This window comes from Labeo rohita, chromosome 9 (genome assembly GCF_022985175.1).
Source record: "Labeo rohita strain BAU-BD-2019 chromosome 9, IGBB_LRoh.1.0, whole genome shotgun sequence".
NCBI classification, from domain to species: domain Eukaryota; kingdom Metazoa; phylum Chordata; class Actinopteri; order Cypriniformes; family Cyprinidae; genus Labeo; species Labeo rohita.
The window spans coordinates 15,218,108-15,235,287 of record NC_066877.1 but is presented as its reverse complement, the minus strand read 5'-3'; the positions used below and the strand labels follow the sequence as shown (position 1 = coordinate 15,235,287).

The following is a 17,180-nucleotide window of genomic DNA, read 5'->3' as shown; positions in this document are numbered from 1 at the left end:
AAAAACAGAGAAATAGATGCCATTAATATCTCTAAAATAAGTAACTTTGCAAATTTTGTTTAAATTAAGAATTGCAGAAATGAGTACACCCTAGATTTAATTAAACAAAGTGAAATATTCTACTACTTAATATGTCCTCCATAACTCTAAGTACACTTCCTGGCACTGAGTGTACAAGTTCATGACAAATTTTCACATCTGTCCTGTGTAACTCCTGAAGGTCGACTTTAATGCCCCGGTCTTTAATGGAAAGTTTTGCTCAGCTCGTCTCTACAGAATCCCCCACAGCTGCTCAAGAATGTTAAGATTGCGTGAAATACATGTCTACTGAAGGACGTTCACCTTGGGAGAATACATATCATCATTGCCATGATGAAAAAATGCCCAACAATGCAGTGAATGATAAGAGGGTAGCATCTTCAGTTTCACGTTTTCTGTATTACATCACACAGTGGTGTGTGAATTCATGACAGTGTTGATAAAGCACAACTTCCTCACACATTCAGCACTCATACATCCCTATAGAAGAGCTTTACTACCACTAAACGTCACTGTGGGTACCAGGCACTTCTCACTGTACTCCTCCTCTAGCAACACCAGAACATTTTGGATGCTGTTAGATCAGAAATGATTGACTTGGTCTCATGAGACCAGAGTATGGATTCCCAGAAGTCTATATTTGTAAATATGGGTCTTGGAAAAAGCTAAATGAGTTTATTGTACAGTAGGTAAGTCTGGTGTGTATAAACAAACCATGCATGTCATTTCTACAGGCTGCATCTTACTCTGCATCTTATAGCTTTTGCTGGCTCTGAGACACTTTCTTGGTGTTCCCCCTGCTTCTTTTCTAGCAAAAACCCACTCATTACTAAATGAAAGCTTAACATGAAGACCTAATTATTTCAGGGGCCTTTTCACAAGTCCATTGTTTTTCGAAATTACGTGTTACTTTTCACACTTAAAACAATAATTTGGTATTCCTCTTGTACCATTGTCCTGTTTATAAAATGACAATACAGCAGTCAGTCCTAATAATCAGTCTTTGAGAAACAAATCTAAACTGGTTTCAGTGTAAACAAAGCCACAGATTCTTGCTGTGCGTGAGTAATGGCACCCTTTGGAAGCTGCCAACCAAGCTAACTGCTCCTTGGATCTTCATGTTGTTAAATTGGTTCCATGCCTTATTTCCACACCAAGTGCCATTCTTTTTGGCTGAAAACATGCAAATGCAATGTGTTGACTTTACTTTGCAGGAACAGTGTGATCTCTGTGTGTTTAGCTTAAGTAATACATCTCATTTGTCAATAGAGAAATGTGCAATGCAAGAATGTAGGCCAAGACACGGCAAGCTGCCTCTTGTAGTTGCGTCTCTTAAGTGGTGACAAAGTCTTGGCAGTAAAAAAACAGAAGGTCTATAGATGCCTGACATGTGGTGTCAGTTTCCTTTACAAGATTCCTTAGCAACCAGGAAACCTTAACAAATTCCAAAGAGAATAAAATGGTAAGTTAAAAATATTCATGAAATGACTCTCACATGTTTCTCCACTTCATGAGGAGCACATCTGAATTTATACAAAACCTTTTTAGCAGAGAAATTATATTTAAGATAATTATTGCAGTCAGATGTTTTGTCTCATGTGACTGCAGGGTAGCATCTCATGCTCTAGAGACAATAACAATTACAGAGCAGGCGTACAAGATAAATACGGTTTTCTTCTGCTACACAGCCTTCTGACGCCTTTTAAATAAACAGGTAGGCTGAGGACAACAATGCACAAAGTAATGCAGATTATCTTTAAGAACATGCCCAGATCACTATAGTTTGTGCCTGTGATACATCAATGAGGTTTCTGGTTAGCAACAAGATAATGTGTTTTCCTTCATGCTTTACTGCTGCTATGGTACGGTGTAAGGCTTTACACTAATTAGCATTTAATGAACTACAGGATGTTTCTGCTGCTCTGCTCTATGGCATATGTGTGGGTAGTGCAAGGGCAAAGAGCCAAAAAAAAAAAAAAAAAAAAACACCATGTCTAGAACTCAAAGTATTTTGAAAAATAGAACACATAAACAGTCTAAACGAGAAATGCATAACAGTTCTGTAGTTTGTCTAAATAAAAATGACTGACTAATCCCATGTGTCTAGTTTCTCCTCACAAAACTAACTATTTGCTGTTTGTGTGCATAAGGATTGGCAGACTTTGACTCATCACTAATCTTTTACCCTTTCTTGCCCTTGCCAGTGCCAAAATTGGATGCAGAAGATATCTTTCAAGAGGAAGTTAAATACATTCAAAACAGCTAAACTTTTATACACAACATAAGGACAGCAGCTTTATGTCTTGCTACTGTGTGCAAGACTACAAAAAAAAAAAAAAAAAAAAAAAGACTAGTCCACTTTCCAAAATGGTAATTTGCATGGAAAAAGCATTATCTCATTACAAGAGCTAGTCCTGAAATTAGACGCTCGGTAATCCCATTGTAGCAATGTGGTCAGTTAAAGACAGATTTAAAAAGCAACTAAACAAGACCAAGATGAAGCAGTTTGGGTGTGTTTTACCAGCCCACGAGGAGACACACAGAGTGACAGCTGAGATTTGTTTTTTAGCACTTGCTGATTGCAGTGTACTGGTACAGTGATGACACTGCAAGACTGGATTGTCTGTGATTGCAAACTAAAAGTACCACCCAGTTTCATACACTGAGGTCTAAAAGTCATTTAAAAGTATTTTATGCACTTAAATCTGGAAAGGTCTGAGGAGTCACCAATCATAATGTAATAATATTGACATTAAATTACACTACACAAATGAAAATGTTACTATTTTTTCTATATTGTATTAATATATAATAACAATAATGTATAACTGTTAGCTGTCACTAACCATTATTTTGGTAACTGAGTAATTAATCAATTATTCTGACGATTAATCGAGTAATTAGATTTTTTTTTTGTGGTAATAAAAATAGTGAACAATAGACTTTAAAAAAAAATAAATAAATAAATAAATAACAACAACAACAACAACAATAATAATAATAATAATATAAATATGAATATAAATATAAATATATAAATATAAATATCCACATTACACAACTGAAAACGCATGTCACATGACTATTCATAATGAGCAAGACATGAAAAATGACCAATCATAAAGAACATGATGTTACTGTTTACATGGTTGTCAAGAATACGCAGAGCGAATGTGGGCAGCCACGCCATCATTTTCAAATGTCTCTGTTTTGGTCTGGAGTTTTTAAACTAAAACAGGGTTTGCAGAGTTTTCAAAAGTCTCAGTTTTCAAAGGCCAAAAATGCTCGAGTAGTGTAAACGACAGCCGTAACTGTAGCAAAAGTTATTTTAAAACGAAAATGCACTAGTTTAAACATTACCTCAGATTGAGGACTTAAACATTTATTTTAAAGTTCCAGTGAACAGTTAGCATATTTAGAAAGATGATGTATTCTCCTGTGTTGGCGTAGGGTTATAAATGATTTACCTTATAAATGTGATAGAATGGTGCACATAAGCAACTGGGACTCGAGTTTTAGACAGAGAGATGGAGTTTGAGATGGGTCCGCAGATTAAAATGATAACTGTTGGTGTGGAGAAGCATTTACTGTGAACGAAACCACTCTTAAAATGCATGTAACCTGAAGGCATATAAATATAGCGCATATTAAACCCGCAGTGCATATATTTATTAAAGGGGTCATCGGATGCCCGTTTTCCACAAGTTGATACAATTCTTTAGGGTCTTAATGAAAAATCTATAATATACTTTAGTTAAAAATTTTCAATGGTTGTGTAAAAACACCACCCTTTTTACCTTGTCAAAATGAGCTCTGCAAAAATCATCCCATTCTGAGGGATTGTTCCTTTAAATGCAAATGAGCTTTGCTTGCCCCGCCCCTCTCTTCTTTCTGTGAAGTGATGAGCTGCTCTGAGAGATTGTTTACTTTAGCCACATTTAGTGTGTTTAGCCGCAAAACTTGCTTACTAGCACGTTATTAGGAAAGGTGATTGCAAAGATTCATTAAAAAAAAAAAAAAAAAACCCCTTATACTCACTTCTGCTGTAGGTGAAGCTGGATCACGAGAGATTTGCGCGAACAGACGCATTTATGTAGATCGGGAGGCACATTCCCTTCACAAATAAACTTAATCCACTGCATCTTCAGCGACTCAGATGTCGGGAGTAAATGACGACCACTATGTTCATTATTACATCCAGCAACACAACACCTCAATCGCTCAATCGGAGATATTTGTCTAACTTACATCCCTGCTCCGGCATCGAAACAATGGAGGTCGGACTGTTACAGCTGATCTGAGGTAAAACGCTCATGTCAATCAACTATTGTGACGCCACACTGACAGGCATCTGAGAATGGCTCAGAAAATGGTTTTAATATTTCATGCAGCCTTAGAAAATGTTCAAATAATTGTTGGATTCTTGTCTGTGGAATGCGTCACTTCCGGTATTTTGCTGGTTAATCCACACGGGCAAAATGCTTTTGAGGATTTTTTTTATCATCAAGTACTCAAATTTAATTGAGGAATCATGACAGCCCTATTTTTTTTCAATATTATATTAAATTACATTATATTATAGAAAAAGTAATTTAATCATGGTGGTGTCACACTTTTGAACTTTGTTCAAAACCGTAAAGCAATCTTTGTACAGGACGAGAACACATCCTCAGGGTATGTATCAAAATACTTTCACCAAAAGCATCATGTAAGCGTCACTCAAATATGAACCACTGCATCAAATCATGCAGTGACATGCAGAAACCATCTTCATGAATTCATAAAACCTTCTGTTTAACAGCTGTCTCGACCTCTGGTCTGCCCAAAGGGCAATGCTGCTTTTTTTTTTTATTTTGCAATTTTTATCTTATAACCTACTTTCTAATAAAATACCTGGAAGCTGATATTTGGGGTGTGGATGTATCCATTCATAAAGGCATAATATTTCAAAGGACGAATATGAATACCCGCAAACCACTCATCATGGGCAGCTTTTGACATTCTATTCTTTTAAAATGTTTCATGCAAAGACTTGGCATTTAAACGCAGAAAAGTCCGAAGTGAGGCAGGAATCATGGGAGATGCTTTGTTTGTTTAGCATGCTGATCCAGATCCCCGAGGCTCCAACAGGATCCACTTTCCATCCGGACTAGGTTTGTTCAACTGAGCTTTTCATTTTGCTGGTGCATTTACGGTTGTTTTTTTTTTTTTGTTTTTTTTTTTTAAGAGTAGAGCACATCTGACTCAACACCCAATAAACTCCAGCATTTGTGAAAATGCCTCTGCTGAACAATGGCCTCATCTGCTTGCAAACTGAGAACACCATTATCATAACCCAAAAAAATGTGTGCATTTTAATCAACAATGTTACCCACGCAAGATACTCAAGATCCCCATAGACATGAAATGTATTTTCCAAAGCTATTCTGCCAGTAAATGCATTCTTATCGCAACTTGACAGACTAGGGAGTGAGCAATGAATCCTATTCCAAAGTCCATTTTGCTTATGGTTCAGCTCTATTGTTCAACACGTAACCACACTGCTCTCATAAATAGTCACCACCAGGCACAACGTGACGAGCGCTCCACACCACAAACGAAAACAGATATGAAGGGTTCATGCACGCCAGACTTTCCTGTATTTTTGATGATGGTAAAGTGGTGCAGGCCTTGTCTGTTTGTTTGCTTTTGAGGTCAATGTGTTGCCAGGTGCTGATGTCATTTACTAGGGTAAATGAGGATGCAGGGGTGTGGAAAACAAAGATGTCGGTGGTTTGTGTACAGTTACAGAGATGAGTTGGCGCAATGTTTGGCAAATGTTAAATGGAAACACATTACATCCAAATGACAGCATATGTTTGGTATTCAACATACATCATCTCATTCGCTCACGTCCTTAATGCTAACGTAAGCTAACAACTGAAAGTATCCGAACAACAGCTCCAGAACAACCAGATGTCTAACATATTTCTTCAAGAGTTTGCAAATGTTTTTGAGAAAAAAACAACATATATGCCCACAGCAAAAACATCACTTCTGAGATGTTATTACAAGTTGGTGACAACAGTTTAAAAGCCCTTGTATGATTGTAAACTGCATGGAGTTAAGTGCGTTTGATTGCTTGTTTGTACACACTACCGTTCAAAAATTTGGGGTCAGTAAGATAAATATGTAAAATAACTTTTGTTTTTAAATATATATTTTAAACTGTAATTTATTCTTGTGATGGCAAAGCTGAATCTCCGCACCATTACTCCAGTCTTCAGTGTCACATGATCTTTCAGAAACCATTGTAATATGCTGATTTGGTGTTCACGAAACATTTATTTTAATTATCAATGTTGAAAACAGTTAAAATTTGTGTGGAAATAATGATTATTTTAATTAAAAATAAGGTAAGAGGATCATGAGAAAAACATTTAAAAATGTAAATCTTTTATCTTTGCTGGCACTTTCATTACCGAACGAATATCTTAATAAAAAAAAATTTAATTCGAATGGTTACTTTTGAAATGGTAGTGTAAAATGCTCAGGCTATAGCTGTGTTATCACTATAATCAGTTAGATAAATTATATGAAGTCGTGACCTAGATTTAAAGAAATAAATGTGCTAGAATTTAGTTCCACACTCCATTCCCAATACTTGCAATTTTCTAGAGCCACAAAAATTTACAACAAACGCCAACCTGTTTCACATTTACAATGTTAATTGACTAGGTCTACGCAAACCTCAACAACAAGGTTGAAGATTTAAAGAACGAAATAAGGAGTACATTTATATGTCTGCGGCACTTAGTCGCTATTTCTGGCTCTGTATGGTTATTAACCAATTTAAATCAGCAGCAGATGTATTGAACAACACTACAAAGCTGGGGTTTAATACAGGCTCCATCAAAAACAGCTCAATAGCTTTAACATACTGTCATTCTCACACTTCTAAAGACAAAAAGCTATTGTGCAAAGATTCAAAACGTATGACATTAGGTTTAATTTTGACTGACAACTGTAAAAACAGTTTTTAAAAACATTATGCACTTCTAACAGCAGACATGCCAAATCCTTTCAATCATAAAAGTCCAGCAGATTAAAAAATCTTTCGTTGAAGGCTGAGCGCCGATTAACTGTTCAAATGCAACAAAGGACACACAAGTCTTGTCTGTGCAGTTTTTCCCTACTGTGAGAGCCCTTCAGACTGAAATCAGCACGACAGCAAGGTCATGCTGATCACATCTGACCCACACAACACAAACATTAAAATCACAGATTTAGAGAGGAAGCATACGTATGATTTTTGACATAACAACTGACTGATTCTGCATTTTCCTTTATATCATATATACAGAATACAAGTTGCTACTATATTCCAGAATAGGACTTTGATCCTATTCAGGACTCTTTGATCCAATGGCCCAGGATGAGCTCTGCTCTTATTTTGCTACTGTTATTGAGAATGCTGTTTTAAGTAACAGCAGGGTGTGGAGTGTGATACACAAATAAGAGTACAGCTGAGTAAGCCATTTCAAAGGCACTTCCATTAAACAGAGAGGTTAAAGAAAAACAAAGCTTTGTTTACTCCAGGTGTATCAACAAGGGACTATGCTTAAAAGAACAATAATAAGTGCTTATGGTCACGTTTCTTTAAAGTCATCAAAATAACCACTATTTTATATATATATGGAATCTGGCTACAAAGAGTTACGCAACACCACGTTCCCAAAACAGCATATTCTTGCCTACTTGTGTATTATTGAGAAGTCATCAGCCAGTCAGCCTTCAACAGTCATAACATGCTCACCAAGCCCAGTGACCCAGTAGTAAAGTGGCAGAGGAGAAAGCTCTGCCCCCAACAGGGCTGTTTAACTTATTCAGCACAACTTCCTTCTGACACTTCAACCGGGTCATGTTTACTCTCCTCACTTTATCACAACTATTAACGTTGCAAAGCAAACAAGCCTATTTCTTCACAAACGTTTCAACACTTTACTACACTTTTCAATTGATTATTCTTCTGGAGTGTTAAGATTTTTTTTTTAAATGAGCTCTTTACATGTTACATGGAAAAAAATGAAATGTGTTGGTGTCAGCACTACACTCTAATAACACTCCTGCCACTGGAACTGAAAACATTTTAAGGTTTTTATAGTACAAATAATGCATGAAAGCACAGTGAATACACATTTTGGAGAAAACTATTTGAAAACCAAACCCCTCTGACATTTTTTTCTAATCTGATTATAAAAAATGAACACAAAATTTGTACTATTGTAATTAAAAAAAACAGTTGAAAAAAGCAATATTTGATCTTTTGAATATTTTTATTTTACATTATAAGTTACAATAATATTTAGTAAACAACAGCAGTGCTCCATTTCACCCTGAAGCATTCAATGGATCAGACTAAAACGCAGCCTTTCAGACCAAATTGCAGTGGTTTAGATTTTATTTTAATAAATTGTGCAGTCCCATTTTCTCTTACAAAAATGAACCATGGTTTTACTACAAATAAAGAAAAAAAAAGAAAAGAAAAAACAAACATGGTTACTATAGTTAAACCATGGTAACCACAAATTAACCATGGTTTTGCTACACTAACTATAATTTAACAATGGAATTTGTATTAAAACTGTGGTTATACACTACTGTTCAAAAGTTTTTGGACTGTAAGACTGTTTTTTAATAAAGACTCTTCTAGTCAACTATTATTTTTTGCAAGCCTGCATTTATTTGATCCGAAGTACAGAAAAAAATAGTAAAATTAAATCTTTTTGAAATATTTTTACTATTTAAAATAACTCTTTTCTATTTGAACGTATTTTAAAATGTAATTTATTCTTGTGATTTTAAAGCTGAATTATAAGCATTACTACTCCAGTCACATGATCCTTCAGAAATCATTCTAATATTCTGATAGAAAATCAGAAAAACATTTATTATCATCATTATCATTATGTTGAAAACAGCTAAGTAGAATTTTTTTTGGCTTGTTTGATGAATGGAAAGCTCAGAAGAACAGCATTTATCTGAAATAGAAATCTTCTGAAACACTATAAAAAGTCTTTATCATCACTTTTGATCAATTTAAAGCATCTTTGCTAAATAAAAGTATTAATTTCTATCATTTCTGAAGTAGGTTCATCTCATTCAGTCTGCCGGTTTGAGAAACCTTAGCACTCTCCTGATAAACATTCGCTATGGGACTTCATGAGCACTGAATTTCTATTCTATCCTAAACACCTTGCAACTTACAAACTGTTAAACAAGCTGCTCTCACCAGAGCATGGCCAAATCAAAATGCCACAAGGCATGTTTATGAGGCATTTAACAAGTGAACGAAACCTACAGAGTACTCTCATCAACATTTGCCTTTTCCCACAGCCATTATTAGTGAGTTTACAAGAATTGTCCCTGTTAATTCACCATGGCAAAGTGGTGTGAAAAAGTATAATCACCCACATTCATTAAGGTCTCATTACTGCGAACGAGAAGAGTTTTCCATGGCTGAGATACCAGGAGAGGGACATATTCTCGATTCTACTGACAGCATTATTGCTAAAGAGGCTCAACAAATGGCCATTTTGTGCTAGGCTGACAGTTTCTGCTGACTACAGGAAAACGTAGAGCTTTATTACTAATAGACCAGCTATTGTGTGCATAGATAAACAAATGCAGCCTGCTACAAAGCTCTCACTGTGGCATGGCAGAGATGCGTGCTGTGGACAGGGGGAGATGGGGTGCCAGCCAACTGCTCTTTGGCAAGAACTGATCAAATGCATCCTAAAGAGGCCCATGGCAAACCAAATGGTATGCAACAATGCTGAAAAACTAGGACATGGACCGTAAACTTTTACATTTTGTACTGAATTAATTCCACTTTGAACAGAAATGCAAAGACTTCCTCTTTGAAATGCATTGTGGCAACCAAACAAGCAAATCTTTCATCTCACCTGAGCACAGTATACCCTTGTGTCGGGCACAGGAGAAGTCGTCACACTCGCAGAAGGTGCCGTAGATTTTGCCAAACTCAGACTCGTAGCACAGGCACTGGTTACAGCTGCATTCTCCGCGGCCGCTGCACACCTGCTTGCCCTCGGCCTCACGGCAGGCACTGAGGTACTGGTGATCGACCTCACCCTCCTCGCACTCGCAGCGGGCTCCCAGGTAGCCGGGCTCACAGCGGCACATCCCGCAGCTGTAGGTGCCGGCGGAGTTACAGCGGCTGCTGTTGGTCTTGGTGTAATATGTGCAGCTGCAATCACAGCGGTAGTCCACAGAGACCTCCAGACGGTCCTTAAAACCAACAGGCCTGATGGTGAAACTCTTCCTGGTGCCTTTTGGAGGGCATCCTCGAGCATCTACAGTTATGTTGAAGGAGACCTGCAAGAAAAGACAGACAGCTAATTGTTTTGTAATTCGAAGGCTGCATTCCAAGGCCGAACGAGTCACGGCAGAACCAAGAAGGCTGTTCCATTTTAAAGGCTCCTTCAAATGTGCCTTAAAATGCATAATTTATTTCCTGAACCATAAGGGATACAAAAAAAAAAAAAAAAAAAAAAAAAAAAAACACTTTAAAGGGGTTCAAATGTTGACTTATAACTAACCAAGATGCATTTTAATAGATGTACTTAAAGGAACAGTTCACCTAAAAATTTTTAATTCTGTCATTAGTTACTCACGCTCATGTCATTCCAAACCTGTAAGACCTTCGTTCATCTTCAGAACAAGATATTTTTGATAAAATCCAAAAGCTTTCTGAGCTTTCATAAACAGCAATGCAACTGACACGTTTAAAGTCCAGATGTCACATGGACTTTTTTTACCAATATACTTGCTACCTTTCTGGGTCAGAAAGCTCTCAGATTTCATCAAAAATACCTTCATTTGTGTTCCGAAGATAAATAAAGGTCTTACGGGTTTGGAACGACATGAGGGTGAGTAATTGACAGAATTGCTAATATTTGGGTGAACTATGCCTTTAAATGGACCAAGGTGAACATATTTGACAGTTGTGAACCCTGTTTTATTTTCATAGAGTTTTACCAGTTTGACCTGAAAGATACATTGATAAAATGGGACACAGCTATTGACTGCTAGAGGGATGACATATTTTTGAAGTTAGCATGATCCTGGTTCCCTTTGACAAAAAGCCAATAGTATTTTCCATTGGCTTTTGGACTAATGCTGGAAAGTTCTGTGACCAACAAGTTAATTTTTAAATTAGTTTGCCAATGCATGGGTATAAACACAAGGCTGTAAGAGCCTATATGTGACCCCAGACCACAAAACCAGTCATAAGGGTCAATTTTTTGAAATCGAGATTTCTGAAAGCTGAACACATAAGCTTTCCATTGATTTTAGGATAGGACAATATTTGGCCAAGATACAATTATTTGAAAATCTGAACTCTGAGGGTGCAAATAAATAAATAAATAAAAATAAATAAATAAATAAATAATAATAAAAAAAAAAAAAAAAAAATAAAAATAAATACACATATACATATATATATATATATATATATATATAAAATATCTTAATGGGACATGATCTTTACTTAATATCCTAAGTAATCATTGATTATTTTGACCCCATACAATGTATTTTTTACTATTACTACAAATATACCCGTGCTACTCAAGACTTGTTTTGTGGTCCAGGGTCACATTTAGCAGATGAGCTTTCACGCTTGCTGTAATGTTTAATATCACCAACAGACTCTGTAGTCCCATTAAGCCACTTAAATACATCACATTTGGGTATTATTGATGTATTTAATGATGTACAATAAACCATGAAAATATCTTGAGCTTGTATTAATCACAAACCTAATTTCAGACTTTTAACCAAAACATTATTTCTGGACAACTGAACCTAAGGTTAAAAAAAATGGATGGAAGGAAGGGCAGTTTTTCCCCTGGTGGCTTGTATGACAAACAGAAGCTTCACCAACTGATGTAGATCATACTTGTCAGATTAATCACAGAGCTTCAGACCAGAGGAAAGACAGACTCCACCCTGATGATGACCACCCAGAGGAAGGAAGTCTAAACATTAGAAGCTTCATCTAGGCCTTACTAGCCCAGACTTGATCAACAATCAATCAATTCATGGTAAGATGGTGAGATAAAACTTGAAACTCTGTTCTAAGATTAAGCATTTCACTTGAGATGTGGTTTCAGTTTCTTGCAACTGCACTGGATTTAGCTACAAGTGCAAAAAGAGCCTTTATCACTTTATCAGTTCTTTTCCCAGAAGTGAGCAAACTTGACGTGTGGATCCTCAGGGACAGAAAACCCGACACCTTCAAAAAACATGTAGCCTGGCTGGCCTTTGATTCAGAACCGCCCAGGGGAGAGGACAAGCCCAACATGCTGTGTCTGAACACTTTGAAGTAGCGTTTCACATCAGTGAGCCCTCCAGACCCGAGAGTTTAAAGCTCCGAGCAGAACACTGGACCACATAGGGTCATACTGATGGAGGGAGACTAGAGGCTCACATGTCTTCTTAAATCACAAAGAAAGATAAGGCTGTCAGAGAAGATATTTGAATGGAAAAGAGGTACTTTGATAGCACTGGTCACTCTACAGCCAAATAACAGCCTAAAGAAAACACACATTTAGTGTAAAAATAGAAATGATGGAGAAGAGACTTGACACAAATAGGAGGCAAGCAAAACAATTCATCAAATATTCAAAATCTCCATCTCTGTACAAGTGTACTTTTTACTGTTATTCATGTGGAAAATATTCTTGTACTGGCATGCCAACTTTTAATGAAATCATTGGTAACACTTTGGATAAACAGATCACTTATGAACAGAGCTTTATTTGTTTGTTGGTTTCCATTTTGTTCACGCCAATTTGATGCTCTGGAAACATCACTCATCATTTTGAAAACGGTTGTGCAGCTAATTATTTTTGAGGAAGCCAGGATTTTTTTTTAGGATTTGTGATGAATCCTAATAAAAAAAGAATAAATGTTTAACTTTTTAAAATGTCTTTACTGTAACTTTTGGTGTGGAGCGGTACTGTACTGAAAAACCAGCAGTACGATAAAATGACATAAACTTCACTTTACATAAATTACAATACAACCATCCAGCATTAGCATGCTCCTCATTAAAAATCATGCTGAAAAATAACACAAAAAAGCGGGAAAGTGAGGGGTCACAGACAGACAAAAGCGCAGCAAGAAGTTTTTCCTCAATGAGGCAATGAGCTGCAGAATTGGATTAAGGAAACATGTGAGTCACGAGTACATGGCAACGGTTAAACGAAGACAGACGGCATTAGAAAACGCCATGAAGTCTGTGCGGTTGGGCAGAGGTGAAGTGGACATTATATAAATATGAGCCATCACTGGCCAAAACTATACTGCATTTTAACAAAAACAAAAAGTCAAAGAGTTGGAAAAACACTGCTACTGATGATTCAAGACTAATCTGTGTCTTTGCAGAAGTTGTTTGTGAGAGACCTAAATCCTTTAGTGGAGCAGAAAACTAAAGCATTTAAGGCATAAATTTCCTGATAATTTACTCCCCCCATGTCATCTAAAATGTTCATGTCTTTCTGTCTTTAGTCAAAAATAAAGGTTTTCAATGAAAATATTCCAGGATTTTTCTCCATATAGTGGACTTCAATGGTGGCCAGTGGGTTGAAGGTCCAAACTGCAGCTTTAAAGGGCTCTACATGATCCCAGCCGAGGAATAAGGGTCTTTTTTTTTTTTTTCATCCTACCCTACCTTTTTTTTTTAAACTGAAAAAACATAGGTGAAGGACCAAACAAGCATGACTTTTCCAACATGAAATGCGTGACTTTTATACGTGAAGACGCACATGTGCATAGCAGAACTAGTGCAATAGGAGCATTTGTAGTTAAAAAGTACATAAATTTGTATTACATGGGGGTGAGTAAATTATCAGGAAATTTTCATTCTGGAAGTGAACTAATCCTTTAACCAGAACGGGAGGAGCTTGTTTTCATTGTCTGTCTCTGTGTCTTAGCATGCAGTAAGAATGGTATAATGCTAACAGCAGAAAATAAAAAGAAGAAAAGCTGCCAGTAGAAAAAAAAATAAAAATTCATGTGAGGTATTCACACTGTATGCTAGATTTGTTTTAAAAACTGAAATACTAAACATTAGATGAAAAAATTAAATAACTGAAGTTTACATCGAACTGGAAATGAATAAAAAATAAAACTAATGAAAATGGCAAGAAAAAAGCAATATGACAAAAGCACATAAAATTACTACAATTAAAATGAAAATTAAAAAAATATAAAAGTTAATTGTAAGAAAAGCTAGTAATAAAAAAAATATATAATTGCATATAAATAATACTAATATAACACCAGAATAAAACTAAAAATAGTAACACTTCAGAACAGGGAACACATATTCACTATTAAGAGTTTTCCCCCAATAAATTTACTGCTAATTAATAGTTATTAAGATAATTGTTAAGTTTAGGTGTTGAGTTGGGTTAAGAAATCTAGAATATGGCCATGCAAAATAAGGAATTAATATGTGCCTAATAAGTTCCAATAAACAGCCAATGGGACAGTTGCATAAAAGGTTTAGACTAGTCTTAAACGTTAGTCATTTAATTTTTTCCTCCAAGACTGGTCAAAATTTCCATAAAAACTTTCAACGTCTACGTTGAATCCAAAATATAAGACTGATTACCCCATAATTGCTAGAAGGTTAAACTAGTTTTTAAGACAATGTCTTAACAGAGAGGCTAAATTTGCATCTGGCCCAATATGCTAGTAATATGCATGCTAATACACAACTACTTAAGAGTGAGAATTGGACCTTAACAAAACAAAAAAAAAAAAAGTGTTACCAAAATAACTCACTGGCATCCTAAACACCCTGTTGGGGTTTATTTTTGTGATACCTGGTTGGATGGTAATAATTCCTGTTTTATAAAACACTTTATATAGCAATACATAAAGTCCATGAAAAAAATTGGACTATTACTTCTAACAACTAATACTATTCAAACACTTCTTGCTATACCTAAAATATATTGCAATATCAGTAAATTTGTACTTGTGCTCTTGACTGTACAATGCCCATTTCATAGTGTTTTTGCTTTTGCACAACAGTGAGCAAAGCTCTATAAATCCATGGTAAATAAAGTCTATCCAAAAGTAAACTGATGTCTCCTGGGAGACCATCCAGCTTAATACAGGATTAGATGAATGTGTTACGTATGGGACATTTTAGTAGTCTCTAGGGGCTTGAATCTACTTCTGTGAAAGGAATCTAAGCTTAACTTTAGAATCCGGGGTACCGCCTCTGTATCCAAGGCCTGTGTTTTTCCATAGCTCCTCACCCAGAAAGAGCCCTGTGCCATTGTGCAAGCCCATTGAAATGCAGCAGCCGACTCCTCGGAGGGTTCGGCGGAGGACCGTGAGTGACACATGGGATTCTGTTTGGGTTGTGCTCCTCTTTCTAAGGGCATGATTGGCACTTAGGCACGGTGTGACAAATTTCCCTCGTGGATGAGACAAAAAGGCCCTAGGCCTATTGGAGCGGCCAGAGAAAATTGGGTTGCTCCATTCAGAGAGGGTATTCAGCTCTACCTCTCCATATTCCCTCACGATCCTTCTCTATATTCAATTAAGCAGAATGGGAATGGTACAGGCAAGAGTGGAGAACTCTGCTCGAATCCAAGGGTCAGATCACTGCATGGTGACATGTCCCAAGTAGACCTACAGAAGTTTTACAATGCCAGTCTAATTAGGAATATATGGGAGATCCAACAACTACAATCCACACCATGTGAACACTGTAAAACTAAAGCATTCTTACAAAGACAGACATATCATGAAAATTGGCCACGTTTAAGTGCTATAAAAGGTTCCTGGTGCATCTACAAACCCACAAAATGTAAAAAATAACAACTTACTAACTTTGTTTTGGTAAGCATCTCTTCAAGCATGTGGAAAAATAGAGCCGCTCAGATTTTGCTTCCCCTGTGACGATGAAATGGGATCTTATTATAATATTACCACCCTACTGCACGTTTCCAACCACGGCACCTCCATTTAGTTTTAGCAAAGCCAGCGGTGTACCAGTTCTAACGTCATGGCAAAAGTTCACAAAGCATGCTAATTGTTCTGTCGTTGGCTGCCCAGATGAGCACAGAACATTAGTTTTTAATACTAATATAAACGTGTGATTTCTTTCCCAGCTGTTTTCCTTCACAGTCATAACCGACTGCTTTTGTAACTTATTTGTGTTTTTAACATAAACTTGTGTGTATTTTACAGTTTAAGCGCAATAAGACATGAAAGAGAACTTAGTTTAATACTCACATACATGTGACAGCAGCTTTCTGTGAGCTCAGAAAACAGTTTATCAAAAGTTTAAACTAATATGGCTTTAAAACGCATGATTTCAGGGTGCGGGGAGCAGCAGCTCATTTGCATTTAAAGAGACAAGCACGAACACGGCATGTTTCTGAATCCACTCAAAAAGTGCATATTTAAAATTATATAATAAATAATCTGTGGAGTTATATTACATCTTGAAAAAAAGGGGCATAATAGGTCTCCTTTAAATATACAAGCACTATTAGATACCACTTCTGTACTTGGCGCTATGAATCTGTGATCTGCATGTTATGATATTTATTCTATTTAGTTCGCAAAATCCTTTGAAAGGGCTCTCATAACTATTTTACACCAAACAAAGCGCAAGTCTGTTGTGGCTGACACAGCATAATGACGTGAGAGTGCAGACCATAGTATATTACTTAAATCTTACATGCTATCATTGAGCAAACACCACTTCATCTAACACAGTAATAACACAGGAAGTGTCTAGCAGTATTTAAGCCATTTCTAGCTGAACTTCTTGAATGAATATGACCAAATTTATAATTCCTCTTATGCAATCACCAAAAACCAAGTCATTCTCTGAAATAAACATCTCACATTCTTTCCATTTACTCTATTTTGCTGCTTTCCCCTGTCACTCTCTTTCACTTCCTGAAGAAAATCTATTTTCACTTCCCGAACATTATGTGCAGGTCAACAAGGACAAATGCAAAAAAAAAAAAAAAAAAAAGTGTTTCAAACTGTGTACAAGTAAGGCCTGTAAGGTCAAAAACTTTGTCACTTCCTCTACATCC

At 36.4% G+C, this 17,180-nt stretch overlaps 1 protein-coding gene across 1 annotated transcript in view; it reads right to left on the bottom strand.

Annotated features, from left to right (window-relative positions):
* Positions 1–17,180, bottom strand: part of itgb5 (integrin, beta 5) — a 46,026-nt gene that overhangs the window by 17,495 nt on the left and 11,351 nt on the right. The window contains exon 10 of the mRNA XM_051119096.1: positions 9,984–10,413. Within this exon, the coding sequence (XP_050975053.1) occupies positions 9,984–10,413 (430 nt within the window). The remainder of the gene's footprint in view (positions 1–9,983; positions 10,414–17,180) is intronic.